Raw genomic sequence first — 18,106 nt, 5'->3', positions numbered from 1 at the left:
CCGACTCACGAGTTTCGGTTTGGATTGAAATCCCCTTAGCCACCAAAATATTTAAGAAGCTGTTCCTAAAAACGTAAGGACAATAAAATAAATGTATAAACTAATATGGTGATTGAATTACACATCAAAAGTTAATCTCTCATCAAACCAATCTTCTCAAAAGTTTCTTTAATAATCCCTCAATATACATACTATAATCAATAGAACAAGCATACGATTCAAAAATGACAAATTAAAAGTTAGAAGAGCTGAGAAAGTGTAGCATATAATAAGGCAACGGCGAAGCATCCGTAACATCATTATTATGACATGGTTTTAGATGTCATAAACATATACTCAAACCCTATAACAGGCTGAGAAATTGCACCACAAAGGTTCAAAATGCATCTTCTACCATCTAAAAGAAAACGAAAAATGAAAAAAAAGAGGCAAAACTAGTTTTTTTTAAAAAACAACAAATAAATCCAATAATTATCATACAAGACTCCTCTAACAAGACCTATATCGACAAAGCAGTAGTAAAGCAATCCATTCCCCGATCCTCGTTCTCACCTCACAACCATGTTTCATCTGAAGTTCATGGGCCCACATTCGTGAGCCTAGTCTTGATTGCCAACATTTGGATCGGAGATATGCATCTTCTTCAACTATGATATGGCATTACAACCTTCACAGCTTCTTCTCAAGAACCAACCCCTAGACCAGTAGTGAATATGAGATAAGATGTCTGTTACCATTACCAACTGGTTTTGGGGCGTTTTAACCCGCTGGAACTGAAGGGAGACACGCTCCCCCTTGGCTGAGGGCTCTCTTCTTTGATATTGTTAAGTATCGCCAGTTCTCTAAGCTGTTGTCTCTTGTATAGGTCTTGGGACTCATCCTGCATTTCCAGATAAATAATCAAATTAGTTTTGAATCTTTATATTCCTCTACCTACTTCGGAAGTTGATACAATGGTCACGACCGTTTAAAAATGTTGAAGTTCAGATATGATCTTATTTATTCCCTCAAATTCCATACTGAAGACTATGGTCATATTATATTCTACTACAAAATAACTAGGCAAACGCAAACTCGTGGTCCAAATTATGATTGTGCAGTTTTCTAGGATGAGGAAAACAGTACAGGAGCCAAAAGGGACTGCATAATTATTATTAGCTCCTACAATCTGCATGAGCATAAAATCTTAATGTCGTAAAAATTACCTATAAAACTGGTGTAGTGGTCTCAAGATTAATTTATTTCTGACCCACAGATAGCAATAGTATCAGAAGACAGTTTTTTTATGCGAAGTCGAATTCCAGCATTGCCTAAATCTGAGGGGATGAAATAGTGGCTGAAAAGAATGAGCATCACAACTTACCACAGGCTTCAGCAGTTCTTCAATGATGTCCTTGGCTTGTTTCAGTCTTACATCAACAATACTAGCAGGTACTTCGGCCGCTTCTGCCTCTATTAAAATATGCAACGGTTCATTTAAGTGTTCGTAGCCTGGTTTTCCCCTCAAGCTCTCCTCCTTCAATAGAAGATATTAAGGCATTTATTATCATGAGCAAGATAATGGCTAATTATAAGCAATTTTTTTTATCAATTTGTAATAATTTTGGATTGTACATCAATAGATCAACATCACGTTCAGCCTACTTCCTATATTCGTAATTCACAGACAAATAGTAGTAAAAGGACAATAGCAAAATGTAATCTCAATTTCAAAGACAAGAAGAGGATCTTACCTTGTCAGCATCCTTAATTGAACCTTTCCCCCTGATGAAGACACGACATCCAGTAGAAGCTTCCACACGTTTCAAGGAATTGCCCCGTGGACCTAAGAGTCTTCCCACAAAATTGAACTGTTGTCCAGAAACAATTTGTCAAACTTAGTAATCATTAATCGATCTACAAAAAAAGGAGAGAGTTCCAAAGGCTTACATTCGGATATCTATCAACTGGTATGTCCAAGCGCAGTACACGCTTAACTAGGAACGAACTAGGACTTCCAGGTGGTTTCCAGTCTATTGCCATACCCTGTGGACCTCCTAGCATCTGCTACAAAAGAGAACACCGATGCTTAGCAAACCACATTAAAAACAAAATTTTAGATTCCAAAAGGTCAAGATATTGAAGTACATGCTGGAATAGAAACGACAGAGACCTCACAATAAAAAAAGCAAACGATGGCCAATACTGTTGCTAGAAGAGTATACTCAATGAGCCTCAGTTTGAACATGAAGTAGATCCTGATAATATACTGACCACCCACCTAGACATCTAGAGGTTATCTAGCATTACAATCAGATAATGCACTCAACTATGAATGGGACATTTTGTTTCTTATATCTAGAAGAACCATTCAACTCTACACGGTGGAGAATTTTTCTTGAATTATACCGGTTATTGAAATCAAGTCAAAACATTTTAGATGGTAGAAAGAGTTAATGCAGCTATTTGAGCCTGGATGATGTAGTCTTGAGGACTGCAGGTGTTGCTGGATTATAAAGCATTAATCTTAATTAATCTATTTCTCAGGTTAGTTGAAACATCAAAGAATAAAAAGTGAACCTTCATTGAGCAATTTAAAATATTAGGTCACATTTTTAAGGGAACATTGTGGAGCAGCAGAAAATATCATATACAGGGTGTCAAGTTACAGCATTAGTTCAAGTACACATGCTTTATTGCTTCTGAGAATGTAATATATACAAAGTTCAACTATAGAGGATTCCTTCCACTCTTATACTCTAAAATTTTCCATAGCAGTTGTAAAATAGTCATACGTCACCTCTCTTCAAAACAATATAACTTATTTAAGTAGTAAGCATATTAGAATGAAATGAAATGTAAGTCTATATAGATAGCAAAAGTAGAAATCTAAATGTTCAAGACAAACTTAGATTTGGTCAAAGGTATTAGGCTATGCCTAAAACTAAATTATGAACTCATGAACCTACAACATTTTGTTCATTGTCAGATGACTCAGATTCTAACATTAGCTGTATGTATTGCAACGACTTAAGTGTGGTAACTAATAATTCAATGACTTAATCTCACCAATTTCATCCTTAATTTGAAAAAAATGCATTATTTTATACAGGTTCCTTAATTTGAAAAAAAAACAAAACAGGTTATTTAATAGTAAGCATATTAGAAGGAAATGAAATGTAAAAATCTATATAGATAGCAAAAGCAGAAATCTATAATACTTGAACAAACAAAGTTATGAACTCGTGAACCTACAACATTTTGTTCATTGTCAGATGACTCAGATTCTAACATTAGCTGTATGTTTTGCTATGACTTAGTGTAGTAACTGATAATTCAATGACTTAATCTCACCAATCTCATCCTTAATTAGAAAAAAATTCATTATTTTATACAGGTTCCTATGAGAACATCACCTTCTCTAACAACAGGAATTGAAAGCAGATTTAGAGTGAAAAAGCAAATGCATTCAGGTGCGCATATGATTTGAATTCTTACAATTAACCTATTTGTGCATCCACTTACAAGGCAGTCTAGTCAATTTTTTTCATGTAATACATACTAGAAGCAATGCAAGTTACAACACTACAATCTTACTTCTTTATCAATTATATCACCTAGAAGTAACTAAACTATATATGGTTAGTTATAGATAGTATCAACCACTTTTTTGCTCGAATATGCATGCCCTCTGAAATATAGGCCCCAGATTTCTAGTCAGTGAATAATGATATACAGGTAAACCAACTCTGTACATCCTTAAGCTGTATGCTAGTTTTATTTATCATGCATGCATTATAAGCGAGTAACTTTCTCAACGAAAGTATACCAAGCTGAGGCAGTAACTTGAGTATTTACACTAACCTATTCATGAAGAATTGAGTTTAAAAGAAGCAAATGGATTTGACATTTGAGAGGATCTACAAGAATCGGTGTGTAGAGAAGGGTACACAAAAGATGAATTGTAGGCTTTGGTTAGTGATGAAATCTTAGCTCACCTCGTGTTGCATGCTGTTCCAGCCATTTCCGTTCCAGCTACCTAAACCTTTTCCACCAACATCAGGCATCACGTCCAGAGAAGGCACCGAATTAGGACTACCACGTTGTAGCCTGTCATAATCATTAAACCCATGGTTGGTGATTCTTCCAGTAAGTCTGCGTATTTCTGCCATCAGAAACAACCCTTTTTCAATAAATATTTTTTTATGAAAGCAGCCAACAAAAATGCAGGCAGTGCTTTGAAAATCTCAAATAAAAATAAGGAGAAAAAAGCAACATAGAACAATCTATTTCCAAAAGAGAGTGGAACTAGAAATAACCAAGAAGCAAATCATTTACAGGTACATGTTTTAAGAAACAGTGAAGAAAGATTTTATATTAAATGCATCAAAGGGATGTGAGCCATTAAGATTATATGTGTCACGACTTCCTAAACAGAGGGCACAGCACACTAGGTAAAGTGTCCAGAACTTATGCTTATAACGAGAATATGGTAATTTTCCAATTTGAACATTTACATATAATCATAAATCAAACAAATTGGGCACCATCAAACAGACATTAATTCAATCGTGTGATGTTTAATCTCTCTTTCTCATGGAAGTATGTAATAACATGTGTATTGCTTGAATACCTAGCAAAAACATGTATATTTTAATACATCGAAACCAAATCCATTGCCAAATGGAGAACAAAACCAAAATTTCCCATTTTAAAAGCAAGATTAATTGGAATGTTGCTTCAGAAAGTAAGATATCAAAAACCAGATTTTGCTGCTTAATTATAGCAGAGAGATACAACAGTCAAATTTCTTGGACCAGCAAACTCGAAGTCTCCAGCAATCACAAAAGATAAAATCTCATGGCTTGAAATTGGATATGATATTTGTAGCAATTACAGTCGAGCAATGCATAATCTGGAACCATAGACAATACCACTAAGGATGATTTTTCTAAGTAAAGCATGTGTGTACTTTCAGATATTCAAAATCTAAATCAAACCACAATTGTCAACAATATGCAGCTGGGAGACTGTATCTCCTTTTGTTTAATGCCAATTATATATGTTTGCTGATTTAGTGTTGTCAAAATGTCGTTCGGGTCGCTCGGGTCGCCCGGGTCGCCTGGGTCGAGACCATCACCGCCCCAACATGGGTGGGTCGATCGAGATACAGGGTCGCCGCTGGGTCGCCTGGGTCGCCCTAAACACATGCTATCTCTGATTTTCTCAAATCTCTCACATGTTTTCTGACTCTCTCAATCACAATTCTCTATATATATGCATGCACCACATCAAACTTTTCAAACTACTTTCTACACTTTAGAATTCGGCCTCTTCACTCCTAAACAAATAAACAATTCAAAGATCTGTTGCCGCCGCCCTTCATATATTCCTTTATTTTGATATTTTCAGACAATTGTTTCAATTATTTATTGTGTTATGACTTATGAATTGTTTTGATATATTGATCATTTCTATTTTCCATTTTATCTCTATTCACATAAATTGCGTCTACATTTATATTATTTGATATATTATAAACATTAGAGCAATATATTTATTTTATTTAATATTAAAAGGCAAAAAAATTAACCTAGCTTTGTGGGTCTCTCGACCCCGTCGACTCGTCGACCCGCGACCGGAATTTTCACCCCATCGACCCGGTGCGCCCCGCGACCCTAACAACACTGTGCTGATTAACATGTCACACACAAAGCAGATAAGGTGGCCCCATAGATACATAGGACTGCAACCCAATGCCAATGGCAATTACCACCAGAACTGTTTATTAATGCTGAAATATATATGATTTTTTTGTTCCATTTCCTAATGAGAATGTGAATCCTTGGTGATGAATGGATGATGAAAAGTCACCAGCAAAAAATACTACTAATACATATGCAGCATAAGCAAATTAAACACATGATGAAGTAGTACAGCAAAATTATCACTTAAAGAAACTTTAAAGATTGCAATAATATTAACCTTAATATCAACCATAAAGTCTGATGACCATGCTCAAACTAGGAAAAGTAACCTTATACATACCAATTGAAAGTATACACGTATGATGAAGTAGAACAGCAAAATTATCGTATAAAGAAACTTTAAAGATCTCAAAGATATTAACTTTACTCATCAACCATAAAGTGTGATGACCATGCTCAAATTAGGAAAAGTCACTATCACCGCATCACCGCAAACGCCATTCGGTATGCCTATTCATTTGCATACCTCGGTGTTATCATGATACGTATATTGGTATACACCATAACACGACAAAAACTACTAATAATAACATAGCACAATCATGTGAAGAGTTCGGCACTTCCATGACGTGAAGATTATGGGTGTGCTTCAACAGCTATCACCATATCCCCAGAAGATCAGTTTCGTATTCCTCTTCATGACATGAGCAAAAGCATCGTTTTAGTAACGCTATTGCGTAATGCATGATATCACACTCATCAAATGATGCTAACCACCTCCACTACTGATTCTACCATTGTTAAGAAAGAATCACAAAAACCAGCTAATCTAGCTATTGATCAAGGAAATAAATCCAGAAGCATAATTACTAATTCGTCACAGAACCATACAGCAAGGGTAAATGTAAATGTAAAACAGCAACAATCAGAGCCATAGAATCGCAGTAAAATCAAAGCAATAATAAAAAAAGGGATAAAATCAGATCCAAGAGTGGATCAAAGAGGCCAACCTTGATCCAAGAGGCGGCTACAAATAGGGAGGACTTGTATGAAAGGGCCGAGTTTCTGCCTCTCCGCCAGCATCTCCGTCAAATACTGGCTGCAAGGAATCGAGACGATTAAACAACAAAACGCAGCGAATATGAAGAGAAAAAAAAGAATAAAAAAGAAATAGTACCTCTCGGCATCGGGGTTGGCCCTGAGATGGGGAGAAGGGATGTTTCTGGCCGGAGAGAAGTTCAAATTCTGAGGATACAAACTAGACATGGCGGATTAAGCATATAAAGAGGAGTAGAAGAGGAAGGGGAGGGGGAGAGTGTAGTGTGAAAGGAAAAACCCTAAAAAAGGAGGAAGGAAAGAGTAAAATAGGGGAAATGAAATAACAAAAAAGAATGAGGTATTTCTGGGGTGTGTTGAGTTGGAGGCATAAATAGGTGTGGGGTATTGTATATAATACACACGATTCTTGGCTGGAGTTTTGTCTCCGAAAACTGTAAATAAATGGAGTTCTTGAGAGAAAGGGAGTGATGAATAATGAATTCCTCTGTTTTTACTGCAGAGGGAGACAGAGAAGAGATGGTTGAAGGGGAAAGGTTTCTGCCGCAAGATTGTGTAGGTTAAGGCTTTCAATGCATATGTCGGATGACTTTGTCATCACTCTTCTCCTCGTATATACTTATAAAATACTTTATTATATACATTATATAAGCTTGTAATCAATTGAGTTTTTTTTTTCAATTGAGAATTGATTATTTTTATTAAATGAGTTGTTCAACATTTAAAATATTTTTAGATTAATTAATTATGAAATGGTAAAATGGTAATTTTATGGTACATTTTATTCAATAAATACAGTTTGATATTAAGGAGTACACTTTTTTTAGTTTGACTTATTTTTATTTTTGAAAATAAAAACTACTTTTCATTCTACAATTAATACAGTAATCATTTTTTTCTTTTAAAAATTAAAATATTTTATTCTATTTCTTTCTCAATTTAATAATTATACCTACATTTCTTTCTCCATTTAAACATATTAATCAACAACTCCTAAAATTCTGTGTCGGCAATGAAATTTGTTATCTTAGTCGGGATAAAGGGAATACTTTTTTTGGGGTGTTGCATTATAAATTATAATTGAGCTATTTTATTTATTGCCAAAAAAATAATAGTACATTACATCTTTCCTACTTTATTATCTCTTTATCTCTATACTTTATTCTATTCCCACTTTATTTTCTCTATATTTAACTCACTTAACATAGTTTTTAAAAATCTTGTGCCAAAAGAAATGTATCTATGGTAAAGAGACAAAGAGGGTAGTAGTATATTTATGATTGGATTGGTACGGTATACTGTAATACCATTATATTGTTATATAATATTATATTTTAAATATTTTAGCTTATTTATAAACATATTTGGTATTCATGGTATATATTGTTTTTATGATGTCAGTATTATATGGTATACTGTAAATTACGGTATATACCATAATTCATGACATATACTTGAAATTTTGGTATGTCGCGATATATAAAAATTATACCGTTATTGTACTAAAATCTTTCGGCATGATCATATTGTATCGATAATCACGATGTACCAAAATTTTAAATTTTTTCAATATAATAAGTCTGATATACTGGTTATTTTCCACTGATAAATTTGTGTCACCAATTCTTTTTTAACTCAAAACAAAATTATTCAATTATCAAGTTTGAAATAATTAGAATATAAGTATAGTTAAATGTCATGAATAAGCTACACATATCAACTTTTAGCTCTATTAATCCGCAGTCCCAGTAAAATTAATCCAAAACCTTATAAGTTGACCTGACCCATTAACATCTGTTAGGCTATGTTTGGTTGTCATAATTATATTTGGGAAAGTAATCGGATTTCTTAAATTTTAAATTTTTATGTTTTTTTGGTTTTTAATCAAATTGGGAAGGTAATAAAAAATGTTAGTGCCAAAAAGATTTTCAAATTTTTTTTGTAAACTGACTGTGAAGTAATTTTAAATGAAGTTAAATTATTGGATTATCTATCCAACAGATCAGTTTGTTTAGAAATTTCACTTTCTTTTTAAAATCCGTTAAGTCAAGTAGGAAGTGCGAACTAAGGAATGAAAAGTAAAATATTCTCCAAGTGTCGAAAAGGTGGTAGAGGCTAGTAAAAAAACTTGTTTGCTAAGAGGAAAGCTGGGGGAAGGAATTTGAGCTGAAAATTTTGATTTTTTTTTTGTTTTTTTTTCATTTAAAAAGGTAAACTAGTTTTACCCCACAACTCACCTATTCAATTTGTCTGCGACTCACAGTTTCAAACGGAGAAGACAACCGCTAACCACCATAGCAGTCTCCCCACCGTCGAACACTGCAAACTTCAAACACCGGAGAGTGATTGCTTCAAGGAAGACCGAAATTCTCCATCCACCAACCACCCACCGACGCAAATATGAATATGGGAAAGAAGAGGGTAGTCACGAAAGCTTCATCGACGGAAGAAAAGGCCATCGGAGCTCTGCATGCAGAGAGAGCAGACTCCAGCGCCACAAAGAACAGAGTGTACCACCGCAGCAAGTACTCCACAAATCCCCTTGATGTTGGATATTTTAGTGTAATTGGATTAAATTGATTGATCAACGTGATCATAATGAGACATCAAATAAGTTGGAAGTGCGGAGTGTACACTTATTTGAATTCCTTATGATTAGACGGGGGTTCGGGGCAGCGCCCCCGAGTAGCGGGGTCCAAGGGGCAGAGCCCCTGGCTGGGGTTGAGCTGTATAGAAAATTCATCCGGAAACGTAATTTCCGAAAGTTGAAGGACTATTTTGCAATTTCCTATTCCCGCCAAAAACTGTTAAAAACAGTTATGAAACGAAGAGACGCGACTCTTCGTTTTCAGCCTCTTCTTATGATCAATTTCTGGGTTCAAAGTTTTATAGAATCTACATACGAATATCTTCGAAACCTGAATTGCATCCGATCAAATATTGGTAGAACCGCCAAATTGATTTGATTTGAAAGTGTTTCACGCCTTTCATGACATCCGATTTGTTCATGTTTTGTTTAAACTCCCTAACAAAGATCAAATCAATTTATGAAAATGTCGAACAAGGAAACGGCGAAGGAAGCAACGAAAGGTTTTGCGAAGTTTGACAAGTTTGCTGGCCAGGATTTCAGACGTTGGCAGAAGAAAATGCATTTCATGTTAACGGGTCTGAAAGTCGTGTACGTTCTGAGTACTCCCATGCCCGAGGCTGTTGATAATGAAACTCTGGAACAGACGAGAAGGCGAATGAAATGGGAGAACAATGACTACATATGTCGTGGTCACATTTTAAACGGTATGTCTGATTCTCTATTTGATGTTTATCAAAACGTAGAGTCTGCTAAAGAGTTGTGGGATTCCCTCGAAGCCAAATATATGGCAGAAGATGCCTCTAGCAAGAAATTTCTTGTTGGGAATTTTATTAACTACAAAATGGTGGATTTGTGGCCTGTCATGGAACAATACAACGAATTGTTGAGGATATTGGGACAGTTTTCCCAATATGATATGAAAATGGATGAATCCATTTCTGTTTCTAGCATTATCGATAAACTGCCACCCTCCTGGAAGGATTTTAAAAATAATTTGAAACATAAGAAGGAGGAGTTGAATCTGGTCGAACTTGGAAGTGAATTCTAAATCGAACAGTCCATACGTGATATGGAAAAGAGCTCTGTCGGTAGTGGGAAAACAATGGTTGGTTCTTTCGTGCACATGGTGGAAGAGGGTAGATATTCCAAGGCTGGAAAAGAGAAACGATTATTTAAAGGGAAACGAAAGTTTTAAGGATACAACAGTAAGGCTGGGGATAATAAGCCTAAACTGATGTGCTGGAAGTGCGGTAAATCCGGGCACTTCAAGAGGGATTGCAAGTCTGGAAACGGAGGAAGTAAGGGAAAGAACGAGGCTGGTACAAGTGGATCCAAGGATCCGGGAAAACAGTCAGGTTCATTTTCTGTACCTAATGATCATTCTGTTTAGAATTATTATGCATCAATCATTTCTGAAGCACTTTATGTGCAGGATGATGATCTCTCGTGGTGGGTTGATTCGGGTGCAACGTGTCATGTGTGCAAGGATCGTCAATGGTTCAAAGATTTCAAACCAATTGAAGATGGACAACGTTGCAACTGAACCAATCAAAGGAATAGGAAATGTTAGCCTAGTATTTACTTTCGGAAACTCTTTAGTTTTAGAAAATGTTGTGTATGTACTTCGAATTCATTAAAACTTAGTATCCGGTATTGTATTAAATAACTGTGGTTATAAACAAGTGTTAGAAAGTGGTAAATACATTCTGTCTAGACATGGTACTTTTAACATGGTACTTTTATTGGATTTGGTTATCTATATGGCATGTTTATGTTGAATCTAGATGTTTCTTTTGTTAATAATTATGTTTGCATGACTTCTACTAGTTCTAGTAATCATGTTAGTAAATCAGAATTATGGCATGCTAGATTAGGACATGTACATTATAAGAGATTGAAAGACATGTCAAAAATGAGTTTAATACCAGCTTTTGAATTGAATGTTGAAAGGTGTACAACTTGCATATTAACTAAGATTACTCGACAACCTTTCAATAAACATATCAGTAAAGATACTAAGGTATTAGAACTTATACACAGTGATTTGTGTGACTTTCATTCGAATCCATCACTTGGTAATAAAAAGTATGTAGTTACTTTTATTGATGATGCTACTAGATATTCCAATGTGTATTTGTGCCATTCAAAAGATAAAGCTATTGATCTTCAAAGAAAGTGTAGAGCTTCATCATGGTGTGAAGATTAAAGTTCTTCGCACTGATAGGGGAGGTGAGTATTATGATCCAGTATATTTCGAATCTACTGGTATAGTACATCAGACCACTGCTCCATATACACCACAATAAAATGGTGTAGCGGAAAGAAAGAATAGAACGTTGAAAGCAATGGTTAATTCAATGTTGTGCTATTTTGGCCTAAGTGAGGGATTTTGGGGTGAGGCTATGTTAACAGCCTGTTACTTATTGAACAGAGTTCCTAATAAAAGGAACAAGATAACCCCTTATGAACTTTGGCATAAAAAACCACCAAAACTGAGTTATCTCAGAGTTTGGGGTTGTCAGGCTGTGGTAAGACTAACTGACCCTAAAATAAAGACCATGGGTCAAAGAGATATAGATTGTGTATTTCTTGGCTATCCCGAGAATTCTGTCTGTTATAGGTTCTATTACATAGAACCTAATGACTACGTATCTGTGCACTCTATTATTGAGTCAAGAGATACTGATTTTGACAGTGAGAATAGATTCACATCTTTACCTAAACCTAGAGGTATGATTGCAAGCTCTAGTAACTCTGATGTGACGAACAAAGTGACTAACACACCTCTTGAGGCTAGGAGGAGTGGTAGAGCAAGAAAAGCTAAGTCTTTTGGTGATGATTTCCAATTGTACTTAGTAGAAGGATCAAGGAATGAAATTAACTTTCAATATCAATATTGTCTTAATATTGGTGATGATCCAAGGACCTACAAAGAGGCTATGGCATTGAGGGATGCTGCATTTTGGAAAGAGGCAATCCAAGATGAGATGGATTCTATAATCCAAAATAATACTTGGAAACTGACTGATTTACCACCTGGGTGTGAACCTTTGAATAGTAAATGGATTTTCAAAACGAAGATGAAGGTGGATAGAAGCATAGATAAATATAAAGTCAGATTGGTTATCCAAGGCTTTAGACAAAAGGAAGGAATTGATTTCTTTGACACCTATGATCCTGTTGCAAGGATTTCCACCATTAGATTATTGTTAGCCCTAGTCCAAGTTGTGAAGTTGTTGATAGGTGTAAGCCCGGGGTTGAACTTGGAGCATACCCCTACCCCTACTAGCAATTTAAAACACCAACCCCATACTCATGCAACGACCCATCTTATCTCCTCCACAGCTACTACAAAATGAAAAGAGTGCTTCGAACGGAGAAAATGTTGGTGATAGCGAGGGACAAAGTGTTGAGTAAGGAGAAAACTGAAGTAGTGGGAAGTGGAGATGAGAAGAATGAACAAGGCGGTGGAAATGATGAAAGTTGTAATTTTATTGATATAAATTTCAACGAGACTACAAGTTACAATTATAAGTTATAACGATTACAATTTACAAAAGACTTGAAAAAAAGTCTTAAAGTATTAAACAATAAATTCAAATATACTTATAAATTTCAACGAGACCTACAAAAGACTTGAAGTTCTGAACAATAAATTCCATGAAGGGAGTACTCTTGGTCGACGAAGGAGATGTTTCTACATAACTAAATTGAGAACACCTTTAACAATTCAACCTTAAATGTTGAGTTTAGTCTAACAATCAACAATTATGGTAGAATTGTCAAAAGTTTCCCGGATTTAGTCTTATAGAAAAGTTTCCTTCACTGACTAGAGTATATACAAATACAATTATTTAATTGTATTTGCATATTTTTAAAGTTGAAACAAATGAAAAAATAAATAAATAAAGGAAAAAGGACTTCAGGTGCCTACTTATCCTCAATGCTCAATTGCATTAGGAATCAAAGCCAATGTAGTTCTCTTACCTTACTTACCTATTTGGCTTGGCCAGCGGTTGACGGTTGGCCTATTCTTCATCCTTGGTGTATTCTTCGCCTTCTTCCTCCACATGAGTGTCCCAATTTGGTTCTTGTTCTCTCATGTTAACTTTGGCCCAATCATCAAGTAACATCACAACTTCCATATTTCTCGTGTAGAGGCTACTTCTTTTTTCGTATACTCCAACACTCAAAGCGGACTCGACGACGACAGTGGAAATAGGAACAGAAAAAATCTCCTTGGTCATTGACGCAAGTATGGGAAAATCTTTCTCGTGTGTCCCCACCAATCGAGGACGTCGATTTGGGCGGGAGTAGCATCTTCATCATTAAAGGAAAAACGTAAATCGTAATATAAATCTAACTCACTTATCGTACTTGCCGAGCTCATTCCTCCGATGGTGTAGTTGTATAGATCAGCTAATTGAGATTGCGCGTCGGGGTCATCATAATGAAACCCAAAGCCAAAATCAGGTTGTTGAGGGGTAGGTCTAGATCTGACTTGGTGGGTACTACTTGGTTTCATATTCGGTATAGAGTGCACGCAAGTTATGCTCGAAGGTATGTTGGACAACTGACCGGTTCGGGAGGTTTATTTGAATTGTTTCGGATAGGTTTACTCCCAATTCGTCATTTGTATCCTTTTGCAATGCTTGAAGTGGACCAAGATCAATAGTACTCAAATTGTTATAATAAAAATCTAAAATCTTGAAGGTACCGACTAATTTCCATTTCGGATCCAAGACCTTTGCAATAAAAAACACCGTTGGAATCTCACTGAAATACCTAAGTCATTTGTCAATCATATAATATAAAACATACATCAATTCAGCATAAGATGTAGCATTTTTCATCGTTGTCTCAAAAGCAAGTGATATATACATGCAATGTTCTAAAACATGAACAACTGTGCAATAATAAACACCAGATAATTCAATTGTTGCATTTGTAAAATCTTTGAACAATTCAATTAAACTCATGCTTTGCTCCCAACAACTATGTGACAGATATGTTTGGGTTTGTATACTAGAAATCACCTTTCGAGTGATTGAATACTGTAAAACTCTAATAATTATTTTCCAATGAATGCAACAGATTATTTTTGTCATAATGTTGTTATGTTTTACATTTAATGGATGTTTATTGCATATTTAAATGTATAAGCAAACATAATATTTGTCTAAGTCTTTGTTCTAGTACACTGGTTGGGGGCTGCGCTCAATTTAAGGTACACGGTCAGTTCTGAACAAAGAAAAATAAGAATTTCACAACCCAGATAGACCTAGACTACCTATCGTGAAAGGTTGCAATGTCAGTCCGATTATTTCTAAGCCTTATTGAAATATGATGACGCTGGTGTGGTATAGCACTGAATGGATCTAATAGCAAGACAAGTCTTTATGCTATCTACTGAAAGACGAGGTCTTGATAATTAATTTCTTAATCAATGTACATTAGCATTGAGCATACGATATTGAGTATCTACTACTTTGACTTACCAAATGTGCGGGTTTTTCGTCACCTAATGATCCATGTATATTGGGTAGTGGTGATCATTGTCTAGTGGTGCTAGGATTGCTATTATGTTGAATCGTGCGCGAGGAGAGTCTCGTTTGATAACATCCACAAGAGGAGGTCGAAACGAGGTTTAATTATTCGGAACCTAGCTAGTTGTAGTTTAATTACTCTATGAATAATAAATAAGAGTTTCTTGCTAAGTCCACTCTTGGAGAATAAAATATGTTAATTAATTAAGTCCATAGCAGACATTAATTAATTAATGGATGTTTCTATCTTAAGCGCAGGAAATGAATTAAACAAATAAAAGGAAACCCGGAATACTTGTAATTTCGGATTTGGAAAGGCAGTGCAATATTACTTCTGTAGTGGCTGCTTGTAATATTCCAATATAAGCTTATATTAAATTGTGGGTTCAATTTAATTAGTAAAAAGCTAATTGGGTGAGGCCATGTCCAAATTCTTCCTTAGATCCCTGACTGGGCCTAATATGTGACTTTATAAATAGGAGAATAAAGGAGACAGAAAACATAATTGTAAAAGCAAGAATTTTCGTCCCCCTCTAGATAGAGAGAGAATTCGAAAATTGCTCCCTCCGTGAGCTGAGTTCTGTCTTCGTTATTCGAGTCTTAGTATTCTGGTGAGATTTGCCCACACAAATATCAGCATACAGTCCGGGACACCAGTCCGAAGATCAGAGGTCGAGTACTGAAGATCTTCACGTGGAGACGGAGCAAGCCATCATCGATTCTTGATTGAATCAACGAGGAAAATTGGCTAATTCCGTAGTGAGCATGTTTTAGGGATTTTATTTGCTAAAGCATGTTTTAATTCAAGTTATGATCATGATACATGTGCTAATTACGCGAATAGAATTTGTCTAAATAATCTACTAAATAGATCAAATTTATGTGATCGGATCTCTCGCACGCTTCTGCTGCCAACCCCTTCATCTGGTATTAGAGCCGGTCTTTGGCTCTGATTATTTGGATTTAAATTTTATGAAATTCATGTATGCATGTATTATTTGATTTCGAAGCATGTTCTTGGTGTTTTGTTTAATTTATTAGGCATGATGAACTCAAAGAACTATCGAATCAAACAACTTGAATTACTCGATCATGCGAGACGTGCGATCCGTCGGCGCTCGCGCCGAGATGGATTGCACCACGCGCGATCGTGAAATAGGGTTGTTGATTGAGTGGGAGCCGAGGGATCGCGATCACGGGGCGACGCGCAGTCGAGCGTGGGCTCGAGCGTGACGCCGGCCGAGACCGCAAACCCTAGGCGGCCCCCGCACCAAGGCCGACGTGAAGGCTGGCACGGAGTGGTGGTTCGTCCGTGAACCACCGACCCACCAGGCGCCGAGAGCTGGAACCCTAGGCGGAAGGAAGGGTGGTCGGAGCTGGCCGAGAGCGGGCGCGCCACCGTGCGAGCCGCTGGCCGAGAGCTCGCGCCACATTGACGGCTCGGATGGCCGAGACGGGAGTCGAGACGCTGGCCGAAAGGTGCGAGCCGCCGCGTGCGCGCCTGGCCGAGAAGTGTCGACACCCGACGGATCGACGCGCCGAGACGGGTGGGGCGCACCTAGCCGAGAGGAGCGGCACCGACATGCACTCTCTTGGCCGAGAGGTTGCGACACCCGACGAGCCAGGCGGCCGAGACGCTTCATGCGTCGTGATCCGACGACGAACTCGTCGAATTTTTGTCGTTCATCGTTCGTTCGAATCTCGTGCGATGAGATAACGATGAAGGATTATTTTATTGATTATTTAATTATTTTATTAAAAGATATCATTAAAATATTATTATTTAATGGATATAAAATCTTTTTGGAAGATTTACCTAGGAATATTTTTATTATTGTCTGTATCTATGGAAATAAAAAATTTTATTTTATTCCTAGATGATATGGATGAAAATAATTTAATAGTTTCCTAATATTTATCTAAATTTAGGTATATTTTTATTATTATCTATATCTATGGTAATAAATAATATTATTTTATTCCTAGATGATATGGATGAGAATAATTTAATAGTTTCCTAATACTTACATGTCTAGAATCCTAATTAGGATAGATATGTATGAACATATTAAATAATAAATCTTCTCTTCCTAATCTTAAACACAGAAATAATTTGAATTTAATTTTTCATGTCTTATTAAGAATTAAATAATTTAATTATTTTAGATATATCTTATAGTAGACATGAATGAGAATTAAATACTGGAACATTATTTTCTTAATGGAAGACGCCAACTATAAATAAATGATTCAATTATCCAGTATATTAAATACCAACAGAATTTAATTAAGCCTTAATCTGCCTCAAGGCTAAGGATAATTGAATAAAAACCATAACCCAAAATATCTATAATTACGAACTCAACGTTTGTATATGGTCTCCACCAATTGGTCTGTAATTTATGAAGCTGTTTTCAATATTATCGCCACCTGCACTGTGGGGACAATAATCCTAGGAAATAGCGAGTTCATAAGGCGGACTTCTCAAATATAAATAGTATGAACTAGAATGTGGTATCTAATATTATCGCCACCTGCTCTGTGGGGACAATAATCCTAAGAAACTACGAGATTTAGAAGTTCACACAGGATTTATAGGATAGCTTGATCTTGTTAGCAGCGCATGGGCATTGTTATGGGAGTGTGTTGTAGAAATGAGATTCTGTAATGCTAAATTCGGTGGTCTTGCTTAGGCAACATTAGGCGGCCATGCCACTCTGTGGTCTCTGGACTATTCGTCGGTGTTGTGACTAGTAAAAATTGTAAGAATTTAATGCGTATTAACTTCCTCTGGAGGATACAAAATTTTAATTTTACTGTTGTAAGATTTTAAAAAGTTTTATGGTTAATCTAATCAAACTTCTTACATAAGTATATGACAAAAGGTAAATATTCAGTTTTGCAGTGCAAATCAAATCGTCAATATGTCGTTCAATCCTCTTTCTGCAATACTTAAAGAAAATAAACTCGAGGGCCAAAATTACATAGAATGGAAACAAAATTTGGACATCGTTCTCACAGCAGATGAGTACATCTTTGTACTCACAACCCCACGACCTCCAGTGCCTCCATCTAATGCTGCGGCAGGAGTCAGAGATGCACACAGACGGTGGCATAAGGCGAATGAGATGGCTAAGTGCTTTATGTTGACATCTATGTCATCAGTACTCAAGCATCAGCATTCAGCCATGGAAACTGCCGCCGAGATCATGCAGAATCTCAAGAAT

General features: G+C 36.2%; 1 protein-coding gene across 2 annotated transcripts; it reads right to left on the bottom strand.

The window, feature by feature from the left end:
- Nucleotides 1-239: 239 nt before the first annotated feature.
- On the bottom strand, nucleotides 240-7,296 carry LOC121745184 (KH domain-containing protein At3g08620-like). Of its 2 annotated transcripts, none has more exons than XM_042138993.1 (7): nucleotides 6,865-7,296; nucleotides 6,698-6,786; nucleotides 3,978-4,144; nucleotides 1,930-2,046; nucleotides 1,734-1,850; nucleotides 1,364-1,516; nucleotides 240-880 (listed from the first exon to the last, which is right to left on the bottom strand). In XM_042138993.1, exons 1-7 carry the CDS (start codon nucleotides 6,951-6,953, stop codon nucleotides 737-739), a joined length of 876 nt encoding a protein of 291 aa, XP_041994927.1. In that variant the 5' UTR covers nucleotides 6,954-7,296; the 3' UTR covers nucleotides 240-736. The 2 variants fall into 2 exon arrangements, with proteins under 2 accessions (XP_041994927.1, XP_041994936.1); XM_042139002.1 differs by having other exon boundaries at nucleotides 1,930-2,043.
- Between the last annotated feature and the right edge of the window lie 10,810 nt (nucleotides 7,297-18,106).

The sequence above is a fragment of the Salvia splendens genome, chromosome 1 (genome assembly GCF_004379255.2).
Source record: "Salvia splendens isolate huo1 chromosome 1, SspV2, whole genome shotgun sequence".
Taxonomy (NCBI): Eukaryota; Viridiplantae; Streptophyta; class Magnoliopsida; order Lamiales; family Lamiaceae; genus Salvia; species Salvia splendens.
Note: the sequence above shows the minus strand (reverse complement) of the source record. Positions and strands in the feature narration are given on the sequence as shown.

Bases quoted from the DNA above. Each gene is read 5' to 3' on its own strand.
- LOC121745184 (XM_042138993.1), bottom strand. From the start codon at position 6,953: ATGTCTAGTTTGTATCCTCAGAATTTGAACTTCTCTCCGGCCAGAAAC. The intron at 6,787-6,864 runs GTACTATTTCTT...GATTCCTTGCAG, and splicing joins GCCAACCCCGATGCCGAGAG to CCAGTATTTGACGGAGATGC. The intron at 4,145-6,697 runs GTTGGCCTCTTT...TTCTGATGGCAG, and splicing joins TAGCCGCCTCTTGGATCAAG to AAATACGCAGACTTACTGGA.